The 19,701-nt window shown below is 34.4% G+C and overlaps 2 protein-coding genes across 2 annotated transcripts in view; one reads left to right on the top strand and one right to left on the bottom strand.

Annotated features, from left to right (window-relative positions):
- The window catches only part of LOC308638592 (olfactory receptor 4C11-like), a gene marked incomplete at both ends in the record, with an annotated part of 413,029 nt that overhangs the window by 360,805 nt on the left and 32,523 nt on the right, over positions 1 to 19,701 (bottom strand). The gene's annotated exons all lie outside the window — the stretch shown is intronic.
- LOC308638918 (olfactory receptor 4C15-like) lies at positions 8,414 to 9,349 on the top strand (the record flags this gene model as incomplete). Its single annotated transcript, XM_081276871.1, has 1 exon — positions 8,414 to 9,349. The coding sequence occupies one exon, from the start codon at positions 8,414 to 8,416 to the stop codon at positions 9,347 to 9,349; it is 936 nt and encodes a 311-aa protein (XP_081132997.1).

The following is a 19,701-nucleotide window of genomic DNA, read 5'->3' as shown; positions in this document are numbered from 1 at the left end:
TCTCTTGGATTGATAGTTTTTTCCCTTCCAAGGCTTGTTCTGTTACTGGGAGATAATTGATGGGAAGAATCAAAGTTTTGTCTTTTCAGCTAGGCCTGGTGCCTGCAATCTCAGCAGCTTGGGAGGCTGAGGCAAGAGGATTACAAGTTCAAAGCCAGTCTCAGCAATAGCAAGGTGCTAAGCAACTTGATGAGATTCTCTCTTTAAGTAAAACACAAAATAGAGCTGGGGATGTGGCCCAGTGGTTGAGTGCCTCATTAATCTCCCTCCCCCCCAAAAAAGGTTTTGTTTTCTCTCTTCCTCCCTCCTCCCAGGTCACACACTGTCTTGGGAATTTATTAATTCCGTATTCTTCTTATAACAGTTTCTGTAGTTACTTAAAAAGTTTTCAGAAATACATTTTGTTAATATAAAAAGTGTGAATATTAGAAAAATGTGTCTGACTATCTGAAAGAAGAAAACAAAGAATAAGATTCTAATTTTAAAATTATCCACAAATGACATCTTGTGAAATCGTAAGTCAGATACGTTGTTCAACATCTTGCAATTTTTCTCCTTCCCAGACTACTCGGTGGCTACCATGAATCATTGCTCTCTCTTGTACTATAGGACTGATTCACAAATTATCTTTCTTCTGTAGTTCTTAGTTAAAATGCCATTATTTTCTCTCTGGCTCTGACTTCTTTCCTTATGCTCTAAACATTTAAATATTTTCCTCACTATTATTTCTCAAATATGCATATAAATTGAGATTATCTTTGAATCGTCCTGAAGATTGCATCCATATTTATTAGTCAATAAATTATGTGAACATGTTAGCAGTTTCCTATCTTAATTGTCTATGGTTTCTTGAATTTATGTTGGCTCTACCTGGTTGGTTGGAGTGTGAGGCTTTGTGTGGCATGTGGGGTGGTATGTTAGAGAGTCATTTCATGGAGTTTGAATTCTCAGGTTCTCATCCTGGATCTCTGATATTTCCCTATAAAACTATATCACCCATTTTAGCCTGAGCTGTGCAGGCAGTTATAATATATTATAAAATCTTATTAATAAAAGCTATTGTAGCACATATGAATGAATGATACCTTTAGGGATTATGTGGCTCATTTCATACACATTTTGATAGTGGAAAACTTGATCAAATATGTTACTTGTTTGGTGCAATCTGGGAAGGCTTTTCTGAAGAAGTGGTATTTAAAGTGGTACTGTGTCCACAGTATAAATGGACAGTGGAGGTGAGAACAGAGGAAGGGTTGATAGAATGAGCTGGGCAGTGATCAGGGAATGTATTCCAGAGGGACATCAGTTGTTAGCCTGGAACATGGATGAGGTCAAGCCTAGGAGGACAACTGGAAAGGAAGATTTGGATACATTCATCTTTGTAAATCATCCTGAGCATTTCAACCAGTGCATCTGAAAACTGCAGTAATTATTTAATTATGTTTATGAATCATACTTCAATTACCCTCTTTTAATTTTCAAGTGACAGAAAGGAAGTCCAAAGCTGGGAGTGGTTGGAATAAGTGAGGAGAATTGGTAATAACTGAATGTTCTCTTTCTTTACAGAAATGAAACAAGCATCTCAATAAAACTTGTGAGGATTTATTTCAAGGATTCTAGGATTGACCATTATCATACTGGGACTTATGAAATGTCAGCCTGAATATTTAGTCTGTAAGTCCCAATAATTTTCACAATGAAAATCAAGAGTATGTCTGCTGCAGTCTAGCTGGGCACAAAATCACGAGCCACTCAAGCAGGAACAAACTTTATTTCTGAAACTCCCACCAATGCCATGCACACTCCTGGGAAATATGCTGAACCACATATGCAGCGTTCTCCTGGGCCACACTACACCAACAGGAAATCCCTCCTCTGGAATTCCCTCCTACTGCTCTTCCCCAACCAATGGGGACTCTCCCAGAGTCCCTTGAGCGCTCCAAAGTAGCAGGCCTAGGCAGACAGCAGGGGTCTAATCTCCAATTGAATGCAGATCTTAACATAATCATTATCATTTCAATGGCTTGCTGGGGTCACCTTTCAACCAAAAATGCCATGTGTCATTCCTACTTGGCTGTGGCTCTCAGCATATGTCACCCAAAGGGAGAGAGATTTTTGTCTGCCATTAAATTGTGTGCAACATTTTATATAGAAATTATGAGTAACAAATACTGTGCAAAATGTGTTTGCTATGTTTGGTAACATAAAATGATCCTCTTAAGCCTGGGTAAAGATGTTTAGGTTTTTGTTGTTGTTGTTGTTTGTTTTTATATACTCACAGATAATATTTGAGAGTAAGTTGTTCTGAGCCTTCAATGAGAAACAAATTGGCATGTCCCAAACCACTGACTGATGGTACTTGAGAAGTTCTGCATGCCAGTCTTTATTATATGGGGACCACAATGAGTCAGCTTAAATATTTTAGATTGAGTTACTAAATGCAGGGAGCAGAAAGATTGATGTCTTCAGTGGGTGTCTGAAATCTGGAAAGGGATAGTGATACCGCTGTTGACCGGTGACGAGTCCTTGCTTCCCCGATGTTGAAGAATAACACCAAAGAAGCACGCCGAGGCAAGGTCAGAGTAGAAATTAGAAGTTTATTAAAGGACAGCAGAAAAGACTTCTCCCGGAGGAAGAAGGGGACCCAAGAGGTGGAATCCGTGGAAGTGCGGTTGTTTCCCTTTCTTATAGTTTTGGGGATGGAATGTAGGTGGGAGGGGTTGGGACACAGGTGGGCCAAAGAAGTCATCTGGGCAAGAAGGACTTCATTATCATTTCTTTGGGATGGGGTATCTTTAAGTTTGTTGGGGGCTGTTCATTAACACTTCTTTGAGGTGGACTTTGGCCTAGGGCCTTTTCAGGACTTCATTAACATTCCATTGTGCTGTATTTTCCTTGAGTCATTCCCAGCATGGCCTCCATTTTAGATTTCACTCGGTATTAGACCCGATTTACCTAACTACACTGACTACCTAACTTTAAATCTGGCTTCATTAGGATCTTCATTATGGATGATTTCTAGGTCCAATTGTATATAACTTAGGTTAAAAAATGTTAAAATTCAATTAAATAATTCTGAGTGACATTTGTTCTTTGGTGCTAACTTAATCTTAAAAAACTGATGTCATGTTTTTACGGCTCCAAATCTTATACTTGCTTAATGAAAATTTATGCAAATTTCATAGTTTTCTTTTCATTGACTACCAGGACAACTTTTTTTCCACGTTTTGTTATTTTTTGTTTTTATGTTTGTTTGACTGTGACATTGGAATCTGGCTAGCTAGAAATTTCACATTGAACATTTTGCCCGCCAAAAAGAGTTTTCCTTCGTATTTTCTTTATAGCTTGGTTTCATTTATCTCATCCCAAATGTCCTCACTCCTCAGATTTTCATATCTCTAGATACCAGACTTTTCTACAACCACAGACCTATTTTATTTTTATTTATACCAATATTCAAGATTCCATACACTTTAAATTTATTTATTTTTATATTTACTAAAGTTATTTTGATCTGTACTTCAGACCTTCTTAACATTTTGAAAAAATGTAGGTTGCTCTATGGTACCAATACATCATTCAGCTAAGGAACTTTGTGTTTTAAAACTGTTGTGCAGACATCTCTATTATAGGTACATGAACAATCAAAGTCAATATTTTGAATAATAAAAATTACCTCTTTCAAAGCCAGTGCTAATGATCATAATGAATGTAATTACCCCAATTGCACACAGCACACAGCCAATCTTCTGTATGCTTTGCACCTATTGAATTGTCTAGCCATTCTAGCATCCCTTAAAGGTCATTTTTAGAATCATTTATGTACTACAGGGAACAATCAAAGGACTGGTTGAATGACAGAGCCCTGTTGGGCAATGGGGTCTTGTTTGGCAGGAGGCAGTGTGGCTTCAGACTCTATGCTGAACACTGAGATAACACATTCCACAGTGTAGTTACATCTGTGTGTTTCAGATTCTAGTTGAGAACCTGATTATCAAAATTGAAGTTTTCATGGTTTTAAATTGTCTGACTTCTCTCGTCCCATTGATTACAGTGTGTGGCTGGGGGACTGTGGACAGAGTCAACAAATATCACATTATGGAATTCAGTTATTAAATTCATAGACTATATAAATGATGGGGCTTTAATTTTTCAACATTTCACAAAAATCACTTAAATTGTACTTTTTGTGGTGTGTGAAGAAACATAAAATTTGATAGGATGCAATATTTAGATAGTGCAAAAATGGCAAATTGTTGGTGAGAATCTTCCTGAGAGGGCTTAAAAAACTATATCCAAGTTTTCCCCAAACATCATTTTAAATGCTATGTTCCATTACATTAATTAGGTCTGCTATAATAGCTTAAAAATAAATGAAAAGAGAAAAGTTCCTTCAATCTCTTCTTTAAATTCGTTTTTGTTTTTAAAATTATAGTTATAAGATCAGTTTCTGAAAAAAAGGAACATTTCAAAGAATTTGTACCTCTTCACATATTTTATATGAAATATTATTCTTTAGTAAGTACTCCTTGCTGAAGTACATGTTTTCCATATTGAGTGATGGATGGATGTCTTATCATAGAACTCTGTTTTTATATTTACTTGATGCACAAGCATTTATTCTGACTCCTGCAAGAGACAGTATATTCTGAGCCAGTGCTCTATTCCTCAGTGAGATGGGAAATGACAGCATCTGCAGATAAAATCCCAAGAGTAGTAAGACAAGAAAACAGAAAAACAAACAAAACCTCTAATTGCTTGGGGCGAGTTTTGTAAGTACTTGAGAAGATGAAAAATCACACAAAATTGTGTCTTGGCACAACATGCTCATAAATAATTTGCCCCTGGGGGAACCAAACAGTAATTCTACAGGTGCATGACCTATGACGGAAGCCTCTTTAAAATCCAGATGGAAATCCAGGAGGAACATTTGCTTCTCTTTGTTTGTTTGTTTGTTTGTTTTTTATTCCTAAGACTGCTCTGGAGTAGCAGTGGGGACATTTGACTGTCAGAGAGGCCTCTAGTTTTTTATGTGGAGAACAGATTGGATATTGATATCACTGTTTGGGGCACATGAGTGAACTAATTTTCCTCCATAGAGAACAGGAGAGGCCATCACTAGAATTTTAAGGGAACTGACACATGGTGAGATTTATAGTTTAACTTTTTGGATTTTCATGTATGATTTCAAATTGTGTCACTGCTAAAATTGTGGGTCATGGGGGGTGCTGAGCTCTGTGCACAGAGTAGTCTAGCACCAATTGTGCACTTGGTATAACTGCGTGACCTTTATGACCTCAGGATTCTCATGTTGAAGGAGGGATGTAAGATTAGCAAGCTCAAGAGGTATGGAAGTCAACAATACATGTGGAGCAGACAGTACAGAGTTGACACAGAATAACTGTCCAGTGAGCAGCAGCTCCCAGAGTGAACAGTTTTGGGGGGAGAGATTTGGTGCCAATGATAAGATCAAGTCTCATGAAATGTGACCCATTTTCAGCTTTTAGTCTTCAAGGCAAATCCAAACACTTACAAATGTGTACTTATTTTGTGAGCATAAGCAGAAGTATTTCCATTTCACTGAATTCAATGCCCAATGAATGTGGAATATCTAACCATATAAGTATAACTTTTCATTAGTTATAATTTATTTCCTCATTGTATATTTTATTGGACATATGGTGATTGTATATATTTATGGGAACAGTGTGATCAGATCAAGGTAATTGGCATTCCCTGTCACCACAACACTTAATTTTTTGGATTTGCATCTTGGGGCACAGGGCTTTGTTTAATAGCATATTGCTATTAGAAAATGGGGCTGGAATTATAGAAGTTAATAGGAGAAATTGATCACTGCTTTTCTATTAACTTTTTATGTGAAATAATTTTAGATTAACCAAAAATTTGTATCAAAACAGAAAATTCCTGTAGAATACTCAATTTCCCTTAATATTATTACCTTACATTATTATGGGCATACTTGTCAATGTCTGAATTGAGCATAAGCACATTTTTATAAGTAAACACCAGATTTTGTTCATATTTCACTAATGTTACCACTATTGTCATTTAGATATACCAGGATTCAATCCAAGAATATATTTTTTTATTTAAGATAATTAACATTTCATGATTTAAAATTCTAAACCTTGTGATTGTGAATCATGGAGCAGAACATATTCTCCATGTCAGATTTTAACACTAATATTAAGAATTACTTTCATTTGGGAAAGAAGGGATTGTTTCATTTATATTCAACAATATTTTAGTCATGCAGTGGTGTTGCTCTTAGACCACCCAGAAAACAGAAGTAGAGAGATAAGATGTCTATAATTATTAGAGGACTTCTGGGCCCTGTCTTCAATTCCCACTCCATTTGGTTCTCATTGCACAATGAAGCAATCAAGGAGGCATAGATGCAATTGTGTCTGAGTCCACAATAACATAGTCAGGGGCTACTAGGGGACATTCAAAAGTGCAGTGCATTTTAAAATATTATTGCGTTGCTGCTAATAAATGTCAGTGTTTTTATGTTTTTGAGTTTATCTGACTTCCACAAGAAATTTATTGATAGACATTAATCCCATTATCAGAAAAAGTACAATCAGAGCCTTACAGAACTGTAAGGACTTTAAGTAACCTGATCCATGCCATAGAACAAACAGAAGGAACTGGATTTAAACCCAGATTCACACAATCTTGCACAGAATTTCTCACTTGTTTCCTTTCTTTGTCTTTCCTGATTTGGTCTTAGGCTAAGATGGACACTCTAGAGGATGTATTGCTATTTTTTTTATTATGCAACAATGGTTTCCAACTGATCCAATGAGCTTTCAGAGTTTCTTTTATTGTTTTCTTTTAAGGGACTCTGAAGTTAAAAATGCCGACATTGGTCAGGAAAGACCTATGAACCTAACAAAAATGATGGTTTCAAAGTAAGTGAACAAATAAATATTAATTTACACAAATTAATATATTAGTTATGTAAAAGTTTTGAATCATTTCTGTTTATTCTCAATGGGAGTCACAAAACTCATTTTCATGGTTTTTATACACCTGGCTAGTTTACCCAAATCCTTCTCTTTAAAAAAAAAATGAATTGATTCATTTAAAGGTCAATTCAGTTAACTTTATTCCCCCTTTTCTAATCAAATGAACTTCTGGGAGGGGAAATGGGAATATAAAATACAGTAGAATGAATCAGACATAACTTTCCTATGTTCATATATGTCATGTACAACCTCATAATTTACAACTACAGAAGAGGATATTAATTAGAATAAGTTAGACTCTATATATGAATGTCAAAATATACTGTTCTGTCATATATATCTGAAAGAAGAAATTTTAAAAAAACTTAGTAAATATAAAATAAATAACAATACTAAAATTTGCAAATTCACTTCATATTTTTATTATTTGTTCTAATTAGTTATACATGACAATAGAATGCATGTTGACACATTGTATACAATGGAGCATAACTTCTCATTCCTCTGGCTGTACATGGTGCTGAGTCACACCGGTAGTGTAATAAATACATGTATGTAGGGTAATATGTTTGTCTCATTCTACCATCCTTCCAATTCCCACTTCAGATTATTAAAGAAAAATTAAAGGAATAGTCATCATTTTTGAGTGCTTCCCAAGGTGCATATTTTTTTATTTCTTTTTATATAAAAAACTGTCACAGGTAATAATTAGCATTCTGCTCTCCACTGTTTATGCCCATTGGTTAATAAATCACAGTTATTAACAGGCATGGTTAGTAAATCACAGTTCTTCTATTGTTTCTGAATTGTTCTCAATCATTTACCCTGTAAGTCACTGTTAAATTATCAGTGTCACTTGAAATAAAAACTATTCTGTTTCTTTAACGTATGTGTATGCTTTGCTTTCCTGTTATTAAAGCTAGGTCATTTTGAAATATTCCAGAATTCATCCCTCCTTCAATTTTATCTGACCTCTGAAAACTATCTTCAACAAATTCCTTATTTTTGTTCTCAGTGATAATAATTAAATAAGCAGTATTCATAATAATAATATAAAAGGCATAAGTAGCCTGGCATGAGGCCAAACTCCTGTAATCACAGAGGCTTGAGAAGCTAACAATTTTAAAGCTGGCCTCACCAACTTAGCAAGGCCTTAAGAAACTTATCAATATTCTATCTCAAAATAAAAAATAAAAAAGAGCTGAGAATGTGTCTCAGTCTTTAAGCACCACAGGCTTCCATTCCTGGTACAAAACAAAAACAAAACAACAACAACAAAAAATCCTAAATTGTCATAAATATATATATATATATATATATCAGCTTCATGGTGTGACTTTTAGAAATTAGTCTGATGCTCTTTTATTGTATTTACAGATTTCTATCATCAGTTTTACTTTAACCATTTCAGAGAAATCATGAAAAACCAAAGCTTCATAACTGAATTTGTCCTCCTGGGGCTTTCACAGAATCCTACTGTTCAGAAAATAGTATTTGTTGTGTTTTTGTTGGTCTACGTTGCAACTATTGGGGGCAACATGCTGATTGTAGTGACCATCCTCTGTAGCCCTGCACTGCTGGGCTCCCCCATGTACTTCTTCTTAGCATTCCTGTCCTTCCTGGATGCCTGCTTCTCCTCTGTCATCACACCAAAAATGATAGCAGACTCCCTGTACAAGAGGAAAACCATCTCCTACACAGGATGCATGATTCAACTTTTTGCTGAACACTTCTTTTCTGGGGCAGAGATGATTATCCTCACAGCCATGGCCTACGACCGCTACGTGGCCATTTGCAAGCCCTTGCACTACTCTGCCATCATGAACTGGAGGCTCTGTAGCATTCTGGTGGGGGTGTCCTGGACAGGGGGCTTCTTGCATGCCATCATACAGATTCTCTTTACTTTCCAGTTGCCTTTCTGTGGACCTAATGTCATTGATCATTTCATGTGTGACCTGTACCCATTACTGGAGCTGGCCTGCACTGACACTCATGTTCAAGGCCTTCTGGTGATTGCCAACACTGGGTTAATCTGCATCATCAACTTCTCCTTGTTGCTGGTCTCCTATGGTATCATCTTGTTCTCCCTGAAAACACACAGTGCTGAAGGGCGTAGGAAAGCTCTGTCCACCTGTGGATCTCACATTACTGTTGTGGTTTTGTTATTTGTCCCATGCATATTTATATATGCAAGACCTCTTTCTGCGTTCTCTTTTGATAAAGAAGTGGAAATGTTTTACACCATCTTGACTCCCTTACTTAATCCTTTGGTGTATACGTTGAGGAACAAAGAAGTGAAAACAGCCATGAAGAAATTGTGGAATAGACTCTTGGTGGTTTTTCAGAAGAAATAGTATATTACAGTATAAAAAACATAATGCACGGCTAGGGATGTGGCTCAAGCAGTAGCGAGCTCGCCTGGCATGTGCCTTGGTGCTGGGTTCCATCCTCAGCACCACATAAAAATAAAATAAAGATGTTCTGTCCACCAAAAACTAAAAAATAAATATTAAAAAAATTCTCTCTCTCTTTTATAAAAAATATAATGCAGAGTGTAAAAAACTTAATATTTATTTAGACAAACACTTTGTCTGACATGTGCCTCATATGGAAAGAGATTACATAATTCGGAGGAGAAATTACACTATGTGGAGTAGTGAAAACTTAATTGAAGATCACACTTTTGACTTGGAGTTGCCACTCAATATTCTCATATGTAAATTGAAGATAGTTCAATTTTATACTTTCTTACATTTATTAAAATTGGAAGGGATTGAACATATAAAAATGATTTCCATTCATATTATGCATTGAAAAACAAAACTTTATAGAAAAAAATACTTGAAATTAGAAATTTCAAGTGAAAAGAATGTTCTCTCTGATGCAGAAATCAGTGATTCTGATATAAAACATCAGGAGTTAGGAAAACCAGAGAGTAGAGCTTTCAAGTCACCTGTACCATTTCACTTCATCTTAAAGGTGGGCTCACCACAATCTCCAGAGTTGGGGTCACTTGTTGAATTTGAGAGAGAGAATCGGATCAGTCCATCCTGCCTATGAGGGTGGTATCCTTTGTCATGTGACCACCTGATATCAAGGTGTACAGGAGAGTATGTGGGACATTTTCACAGATGAGTCAGCAATGAGAGTCTCTCACTGTAGTACAAATAAAGGCAGCTCCTGAGACAGGGCACTACTAGCAACCTCAGGTCCAAACTATATGTGTAGTGAGCAAATGTTTCCCATGCCCTCACAGAGCCATGGATCATGGCTCACTCTTATACTGTGGATTTTAACCTCAGATTCCCTGATTATCTTTCTTCTTTGCCTCTTAGTAAAAATGTCATTATTTTCCCTTTGGTTCTAACTCCTCTCCTTATCCTCTAATCATTTAAATATTTTCCTTACTATTATCTTTCAAATAGATATACAAAATGATGGTCTCTTTGAGCTATCCAGAAGATTACATCCATTTTTATTAGTCAAGAAATTTTGTGAACAGATTAAAATTTTCCTCAGTAAATTTTCTATGGTTTCTTGGATTTATGTTGCCTCCAACTGGATAATTGGAGTATTAGGCTTTGTGTGGCATGTAGGGTGGTGATTTAGAGAGTTATTTCATGAAATTTGAAATCTCAGATTCTCATCCTGGATCTCTGCTCCTACAAAATTCTATCACCAAGTTTAGTCTGAGCTGGGTAATGCAGGTATAATACATATAAAATATTTTAAATAAAAGATGATAAAGCAAAAATGGGAGAAGATTATACTTTAAAATTATATGACTAAATTCAAAACATATGCATGCATGCACACCCATTTCAAGAGTGGAAGGCATTAGTGAGTAACATGTTTGCCTGGTGCAATCTGGAAAAACTTCTGAGGACATGGTATTTAAACTGGTGCTATGTCCACAGTAGAAATGGACATTGTAGTGGGGGGAGGATGGCAGAGGCAAGGCTGATGGTGAGTTATGGAGTGATCAGGGAATGTATTCAGGAGAGAAAGCAGTTGTTAGACTGGAAAGTTTATGAGCTTAAGCCCTAGGAGGATAACTGAAAAGGCAGATGGCAGTACAGGCAGCTATGAAAGTCATGGTGAGCATCTCAATCTGAGAACTGCAGCAACTATTTTATTTTTTTATTCATCATTTTCAACTGACCATGTTTATTTTTCAAGTGATAGAAAGGAAGTAATAAGAGTGATTTGGAAAAGTGAGAATTGTAGTACCTGAATTTTCTCCTTCTTCAAAGAAAAAAATAATCATTTCAATAAAAGCCTCTGAGGATCTACTTAAAGGATTTTAGGACTGACCATTATCATAACGAGAATTATGAAATCTCAGCATGAATATTTGGTCAGTAAGTTCCAATGATTTTCACAATGAAAACCAAGGTTATCTCACCCAAAGTGAGAGGGATTTTGTTTTCCATTAAATGTATGCAACATTTAATATAGAATTGATAAGTAAAAAAATAGTGTGCAAAACTTGTTTTCTACGTTTGAAAATGTAAAATGATCCTCTTAAAGCTAAGGAAAATGTTTAGTCTTCTTACACCCGCAAATAACACTTGATAGTAACTTTTCTGAGTCTTCAATGAAAAACAACTTGGAAAGTCCAAAGCCACAGATCAATGGTACTTTTTAAGCATGAGGCAGCTTAAATATTTTGGACTGAGTTACTAAATGCAGGGAACAAAAAAAGATTGGCTGTCTTCAGTAGGTGTCTAGCATCTGAAAAGGAGTAGGTTCTTTATTATTTATAAATCAACAATTCTAGTTATAGGTAACTTAGGTTTAAAAAAATCAATTAAATAATTCTGGGTGACTTTTCTTCTTTGGTACTGACTTAACCTTGAAAAATTTCTATCATGTTTTTATGGCTCCAAAATTTATCCTTGCTTAAAAAAAAAGTTATTCAAATTTCATAATCTTGCTTTTGTGGCCTCCTACTAAAAGGATAACTTGTTCCAGGTCTTATTATTGTTTTCATTGTATGACTATAACATTGAAATTTGAATAACTGAAAATTGCAAATTGAATTCCCCCCCCCCAAAAAAAAATAGTTTTCCTTCTAATTTTCATTATAGCTTTGTTTATTTTTTTGTCATTAAAATGCCTTCACTCCTCTGATTTTTATCTGTAAATACCAATATTTTCCACAACCCAAAACCTATTTCATTTTTATTTTATATTTACACCAATCTTCAAGATGCTGTACATATTAAATTTATTTTATTTTTTTGTAATTACTAAAGTTATTTTGATCTATCATTTGTACCTCTGATCATTGTGAAAAAAAAAAAAAATAGGATGATCTATAGTACTAACTTAAATTTTATGTCACTCAGCAAAGGAACTTCATGTTTTAAAGCAGTTGTACAAATATCTTCATTATAAGTAAGTGAACAATTGAAATTCACATTTTTCAACAGTGAAATTTACCTCTTGGAAAGCTAGTGCTAATGATCATAATGAATGGAATAGCCCCAATTGCACACAGTGCACAGCCACATCTTGTATATTCTTTGCACATATTGAATTATGTAGACTTCCTAGCATCCCTTAAAGGTAGTTTTTAGAATCATTTTTGTTCTATAAGTGAAAATCAAAGGATTTGTTGAATGAAAATCTCTGGTGGGCAGTGGGATATGTTTTGATCAGATGCAGTGTGGCATCAAACTCCATGTTGATCACTGAGATAATACACTTCTCAGTCTGGTTTTGTCTGTGTGTATCAGAATCTAATTGAGAACCTCATGATCTAAATTGAAGTTTTTGTGGTTTTAAATTGCCTGACCACTCTCTCTTCCTGTTGATTGCAGTGTGTGGCTGCAGGGTTGTGAATGCAATCTACAAATACCATATTATGGAATGTAGGGATTAAGTCCACAGACTGTGGAATTAATGGTCCTTTTGGATTTCAACATTTCTTATAAATCACTTAAATTATGCACTTTTTGCAGTGTGTGAAGAGACATAAAATTGGATAGAATGAAATATTTATTTATTCATTTTTTTGAATTTTGTAATATTTATTTTTTTAGTTTTCAGCGGACACAACATCTTTGTTTGTATGTGGTGCTGAGGATCGAACCCGGGCCGCACGCATGCCAGGCGAGCGTGCTACCGCTTGAGCCACATCCCCAGCCCAGAATGAAATATTTAAATACTGCAATAAGAGCAAATTGTTTGTGAGGATCCACCTGAAGCAATTTAAACATCTGTGTTCAAGTTTTCCTCAAAACATCATTTTAAATGCTGTGTTCCTTTACATTAGTTACATCTGCCACACCATCTTCCAAGGAAATTAAAAAAGGAAAGTGTAACTGACGTGATTCTGCAATCTGCATTTGGGGTAAAATTGGGGGTTCATAACCCACTTCAATCTAATGTATGAAATATGATATGTCAAGAGCTTTGTAATGTTGTGAACAACCAATAAAAAAAATAAAATTTTTTTAAAAAAAAGAAAGTTCCTTAAATCTTCTTTGTAAATTTTGTTTTTTTATTATTATTTTAGAAGATCAGTTTATGAGAGAAAACTAACAATCAAATTATGCATACCTCTTCACATATTTTATATGAAATATTGTTGTTTCATAAATACTCTTTGCTATAGTTAGGTTTTCCATATGGAGTGATGGATGGATGGTTTATCATAGAATTTTGTGTTTATATTTACTAGATGCCCAGGATTTAACCTGAATACTGCAAGAGACAGTATGTTCTGTGCCCAAATACCCAGTGCTCTATTCCTGAGTATCATGGGAAATGAAAGCATCTTCAATAGAAATCCAAGGTCAGTAAGACAGGAAAACAGAAAACACAACCTTTAATTGCTCGGGACAAAAGTTTTGCAGATACATGAGCAAGTTAAAAAAAACACACACACACAAATTGTGTTTTGGAGTATCATGCTGATGGAAAATTTCTCCCTGGGGAAAACCAAAGAGTGATTCTACAAGTTCATGACCTATGAGGGCAGATTCTTTAAAGTCTAGATGGAAATCCAGGAGGAAGTGTTGCTCATTTCTTTTTCTCTCTTTTACTTTGTTTATGAGACCACTTGGAGGAGCAGTGGGGACATTCTCTACCTTCACTGTCACAGGAGCTCTTCCTCTTTCTTAGGTGTAAAGACTTGGCTATGGACATCATGTTTTGCAGCTCACTGAGCAAATGTTTCTCCATAGAGTTGGCCATCACTAGAATTTTAAAAAAGAACTGACACACGGTGAGATTTGTGATTTGGGTTCATGGGTGAGATTTGTGATTTGGGTTCATGGATGTTTGCAAATTAAGGTGCAGTGCTTACAATTGTGCTTGATGTGGTAGTGCTTAGATCAGGGCACAGGATTAAACTGTCCTATGCAGTGATACCAGTTGATCAAACAACTGTGCACTTGGTATAACTGCATGACCTTTAGGACTTCAGGCATGTTGAATGAGGATTATATGATTAGCAAGGTCAAGGGATGTGGAAGTCAATATAATAATACATTAGGAGCGCACAGTACATAGTTGACACAGAATAAATGTCCAGTGAGCAGTGGATCTTAAAGTGCATCCTTTTTTTTTTTTTTTTTTTTTTTTTTTTGAGGATGAGATTTTTTATATTGATAAAACCAACTCTGATGAAATAAGACCCATTTTCAGGCATTTATCTTCAATATAAATTCAAACACTTAGAAACACATCTAATACATATTTTTGAGTGGGTGTAGCAGGGGGGAAATTCTGTTTCATTGATTGCACCTCAAAAGGATATGGAATATTTCCCCAAATAAGTAAATCTTTACTCTTACTTATTATTTTTTTTCATTGCTATTTTAATGGACACATAATGATGTACATATTTATGGGAACAGTTTGATTAGAGCAAAGTAATCAGCATTACCTCTCACCTCAAATATGTATTATGTTTTTAACTTAGGAAAACACAACATCATCACTACCAGCTTTTTATAAATATACAGTCAATTGGTTTCAACTCTGGTTATCCTAAAGTAGGAGCTATGCTGCCTATTTTAGGATACCGCTGCACTAATTAACCATGAGCTCTCCTCCCACTGCACTTTTCCGAGCCTTTAGGAACCAGGGTTCTACTCTTTACTTCTGTGAGATCTGCTTATTTAGCTTCCACTTAAAAGTAACAACAGGTCATTTGCCTGCTAATGTTTACATTATTGTAATGTTTTATATTTAAAAGTGGTCTAGAAAAAGTACTGGCAAATTAACCTAGTAAAGATAATTATTGCAGTTACAATCACAGGTCATAGATATAGAATGTAACATTCACTATTTCCACAACACACTACTAAAAAGCCCAGGGAAAACCATTAAGCCTAAAAAAGAGTGACTAAGCCACAGAATGCAGTCTTTAAGTTTAATTGTTTAATTGTTCCTATGTGCATTAAATGTCTTAAGTATCATTAGTTTTTTGCCTCAGAAAAACCTAAGTGGCTAAGCTCTGAACTGTAGCACTTGCCACTGTGGTTTGTCTCTACCTTAAATTGTACTAAACCACTGAGACAACAGAAATGGAAGCAAAGTAGCTCAGGCATCCATTTGGAAGCATACGAGTGGAAACAGAATTTTTTTCTCAAATTACAGAAGCATGTCATATATATATTTCATAAATATAAATGATTAGTCATTTAGGTTAAGCTAAAAAGCAACATTGAGGGACAAAAAAAGGGCTATGAATTATGAGGGTATTTATCTATTAAAGTTGATTAACATCTTGGATCAAAAACATGATTAAAAACCTGTAAGTAAACAGCACAAAGAACAATAGATAGAGGAAAGGGAATGGAGGACAAAGGAGAGGAGAGATAGGGGAAGCACTGGGGACAGATAAAGCAAAGTATATCCCATGCTTTTTATGTTTATATCAAATGAACCCTATTATTACCTGAAACTAAAAAGAATTGATGAAATATGGTTGTATTAAAGAAATTACAGGCAGGGTAATTACAAATAGTACTTTATTCTTTCAATGTGCAATAACAATATTTAGAAACCATAAGGACAAATGCAGTCACATTCAACTTCTACCTGTAGGAGACTGTGAATTTAAATCTGTCATCAGTAAATGCATAATAATTGGGGAGGGCTGGGCCTGTGGCAGGGCCATTAATGGAGACCTTACAATGGGTTGCAATTTTAATTTAAGATTCATTTTTTGGTAGTGTATTGCTTCCATCTTTGCAAATGAATTTCCTCAAATTTCACATCCTCTTTCTGAACCATTCCAATAATGGAGAGTCTTGTGTTTGTTAATTATGTTCAGTTATAAATATTCTTATAATTATATCCAGATACTTGTTGCAGATGAAGATTTTCTCACTTTAATATTTTATTTTCTGGCTTGTAAAATTCTATTTAAAACATCAATATAAATGGGGGAGTAATTATCATGTTTTTCTTTCTTTCTTAACTTGCTGCAAAATCTTTTACCTTTTATTTATTTACATCATTAATTATATCATTAAACAGACATCTTTCTCATTGAGCTGTATTTATGTTTCCTATGATACTATGGCATTTTACATGATAAAATGTCCCTCTGTTATTTCACTTTCATGATATATTTTTAGAGTTTAGAAAATTTATAGAAAGAATAAAAACACATTTATGATTCTGGAAGTTTTTGTCATTTTGTTTTTCAAAACCATTACATTTAAAAGGTATTTTTATTTCAATCTATATTTTTGTGATTCATTCAGTCCTTTACTTCACTTTGTGTATGTTTGCTACTTAAAAATTATGACTTAAGTGTTTCCTTTTGACTTCTACCGTGAACTTCATATTTATAATTCCTCTGCATTCGACCCTGTGGCCAGGCAGCTTGAGGCACAGGGCTTTGTTAAATGGCACATCGCTGTTAAACAATGAGGCTGGAATTGTAGATTCTTGATAGGAGAAACTGATCACTGTTTTTTTTTTCCACTAAATTTTATTTGGAGTAATTTTGGATCAACCAAATAGTTGCAAAAATACAGAAAATTTATATAGAATACTCAATTTCCCTTAATATTATTACCTTACATTATTATGGGCATACTTGTGAATGTATGAATTGAACATAGGCACATTTTAATAAGTAAACACCAGATTTTGCTCATATTTCACTAATGTTACCACTATTGTCATTTAGATATACCCGGATTCAATCCAAGAAAATATTTTTTATTTAAGATTCACATTTCATGATTTAAAATTCTAAACCTTGTTATTGTGAACCATGGAGCAGAACATATTCTCCATGTCAGATTTTTAACACTAATATTAAGAATTACTTTCATTTGGGAAAGAAGGGATTGTTTCATTTATATTCAACAATATTTTAGTCATGCAGTTGTATTGCTCCTAGACCACCCACAAAACAAAAGTAGAGAGATAAGATGTCTATAATAATTAGAGAACTTCTGGGCCTTGTCCTCAATTCCCACTCCATTTGTTTCTCATTGCACAATGAGGCAATCTGAAGGAGGCATAGATGCAGGTGGGTCTGAGTCTCTAATAATATAGTCACGGACTACTAGGAATATTCAAAGTGCAGTGCATTTTAAAATATTATTCCTTCACTGCTAATAAACATCAGTGTTTTTATATTTTTGAATTTATCTGATTTCCACAAGAAATTTATTGATAGACATTAAGTCCATTACCAGAAAAAGTACAATCAGAGCCTTACAGAACTGTAAGGATTTTAAGTAACCTGGTTCATGCCATAGAACAAACAGAAGGATCTGGATTTTAACCCAGATTCACACAATCTTGCACAGAATTTCTCACTTGTTTCCTTTCTTTGTCTTTCCTGATTTGGTCTTAAGCTTAGGTGAACACTGCTAGAGAATGTATTGCTATTCTTTATTATGTAGTAAATGGTTTCCAATTGATCCAATGAACTTTCAGAGTTTCTTTTATATTATTATTTTCTTTAAAAGGACTAAGAAGTTAAAAATGCAGACATTGGTGGGGAAAGACTTGTGAACCCAGTGAAAATTATGGTTTTAAAGTAAGTGAACAAATAAGTATTAATTTATACAAATATATATTAGTTATGAAAAAGTTTTAAATAATTCTGCTTATTCTCAATGAATAAGTCACAAAACTCATTTTCATGGTTTGTATACACCTGGCTATTTTCCCCAAATCCTCCTCTTTAAAAAAAATGAATTAATTCATTTAAAGGCCAATTCAGTTAACTTTATTCCCCCTTTTCTAATCAAACACACTTCTGAGAGGGGAAATGGGAATATAAAATACAGTAGAATGAACTGGACATAACTTTCTTATGTTCATATATGAATCATGTACAACCACATAGTTTACAACCACAGAATAGGATCCTAATTAGAATAAGTTAGACTCCATATATGCATGTCAAAATACACTGTACCGTCATATACATCTGAAAGAACAATTTTTTAAAAAAAAACTTAATAAATATAAAGTAAATAACAATACTAAAAAGTGGCAAATTCACTTCATATTTTTGTTATTTGTTCTAATTAGTTATACATGACAGTAGAATGCATACGGACACATAGTGTACAATGGAGTATAACTTTCTCATTCCTCTGGCTGTACATTGTGCTGAGTCATACCAGTAGTGTAATAATACATGTATGATGTATGAAGACTTGAATTGGATGTCAATATACTTTACATAAAAACAGAAATACAAAAATTGTGGTATACATGTGAATTAAGAATTGTAATGCAAAAAAAAAATAGTGTTACCTTAGATTAGGTAGAGGTAAGTGAAAGGAGGGGAAGGCAGGGGATGTGGAGATAAAAAAGATAGTAGACTAAAACAGACATTATTACTTTATGTATGTATGTGACTGTATGACCAATGTGATTCTACAATATGTATACTCAGAAAAATGAGAAATTATATCCCATCTATGTATATCAAAGTATATAAGTGCATTCTACTGTTATGTGTAACTAATTAAAACAAATTAAAAAACAATAATAATAATACATGTATGTAGAGTAATAATTTCTGCCTCATTTTACTGTCCTTCCCATTCCTACTTCATATTTGTAAAGAAAAACTGAAGGAATAGTCATCATTTTTGAGTGCCTCTTAAAGTGCATATTTTTCTATTTCTTTATATAGATAAAACTGTCACAGGTAATAATTAGCATTCTGCTCTCCACTGTTTCACACCCATTGCAGGCATGGTTAATAAATCACAGTCTTCCCATAGTTTCTGAATGATTCTAAATCCTTTACCCTGGAACTCACTGTTAAATTACCAGTGTCACTTGAAATAAAAACTATTCTGCTTCTTTAACATATGCGTATGCTTTGCTTTCCCCTTATTAAAACTAGGTTATTTTGAAGTATTCAAGAATCCATCCCTGCTTCAATTTTATATGACCACTGAAAACTATCTTCACCACATTTTTCAGTTTTGTTGAAAAATGTGTTGAAGATAGTTTTCAGTGGTCATATAAAATTAAATTTTAATTATTTAATAATAATTAAATAAGCAGTATTCATAATACTAATAATATAAGCATAAATAGCCTGGCATGTGGCCACATTCCTGGAATCGCAGAGGCTTGAGAGTCTAACAATTTCAAAGCTGGCCTCACCAACTTAGCAAGGCCCTAAGCATCTTAGTGAGACTCTGTCTCAAAATAAAAAAAAAATTTAAAAAAAGCACTGAGAATGTGTCTCAGT

This window comes from Spermophilus citellus (genome assembly GCF_964194105.1).
Source record: "Spermophilus citellus genome assembly, chromosome: 2".
Lineage (NCBI taxonomy): Eukaryota > Metazoa > Chordata > Mammalia > Rodentia > Sciuridae > Spermophilus > Spermophilus citellus.
This window is presented reverse-complemented; position numbering and strand designations above follow the sequence as displayed.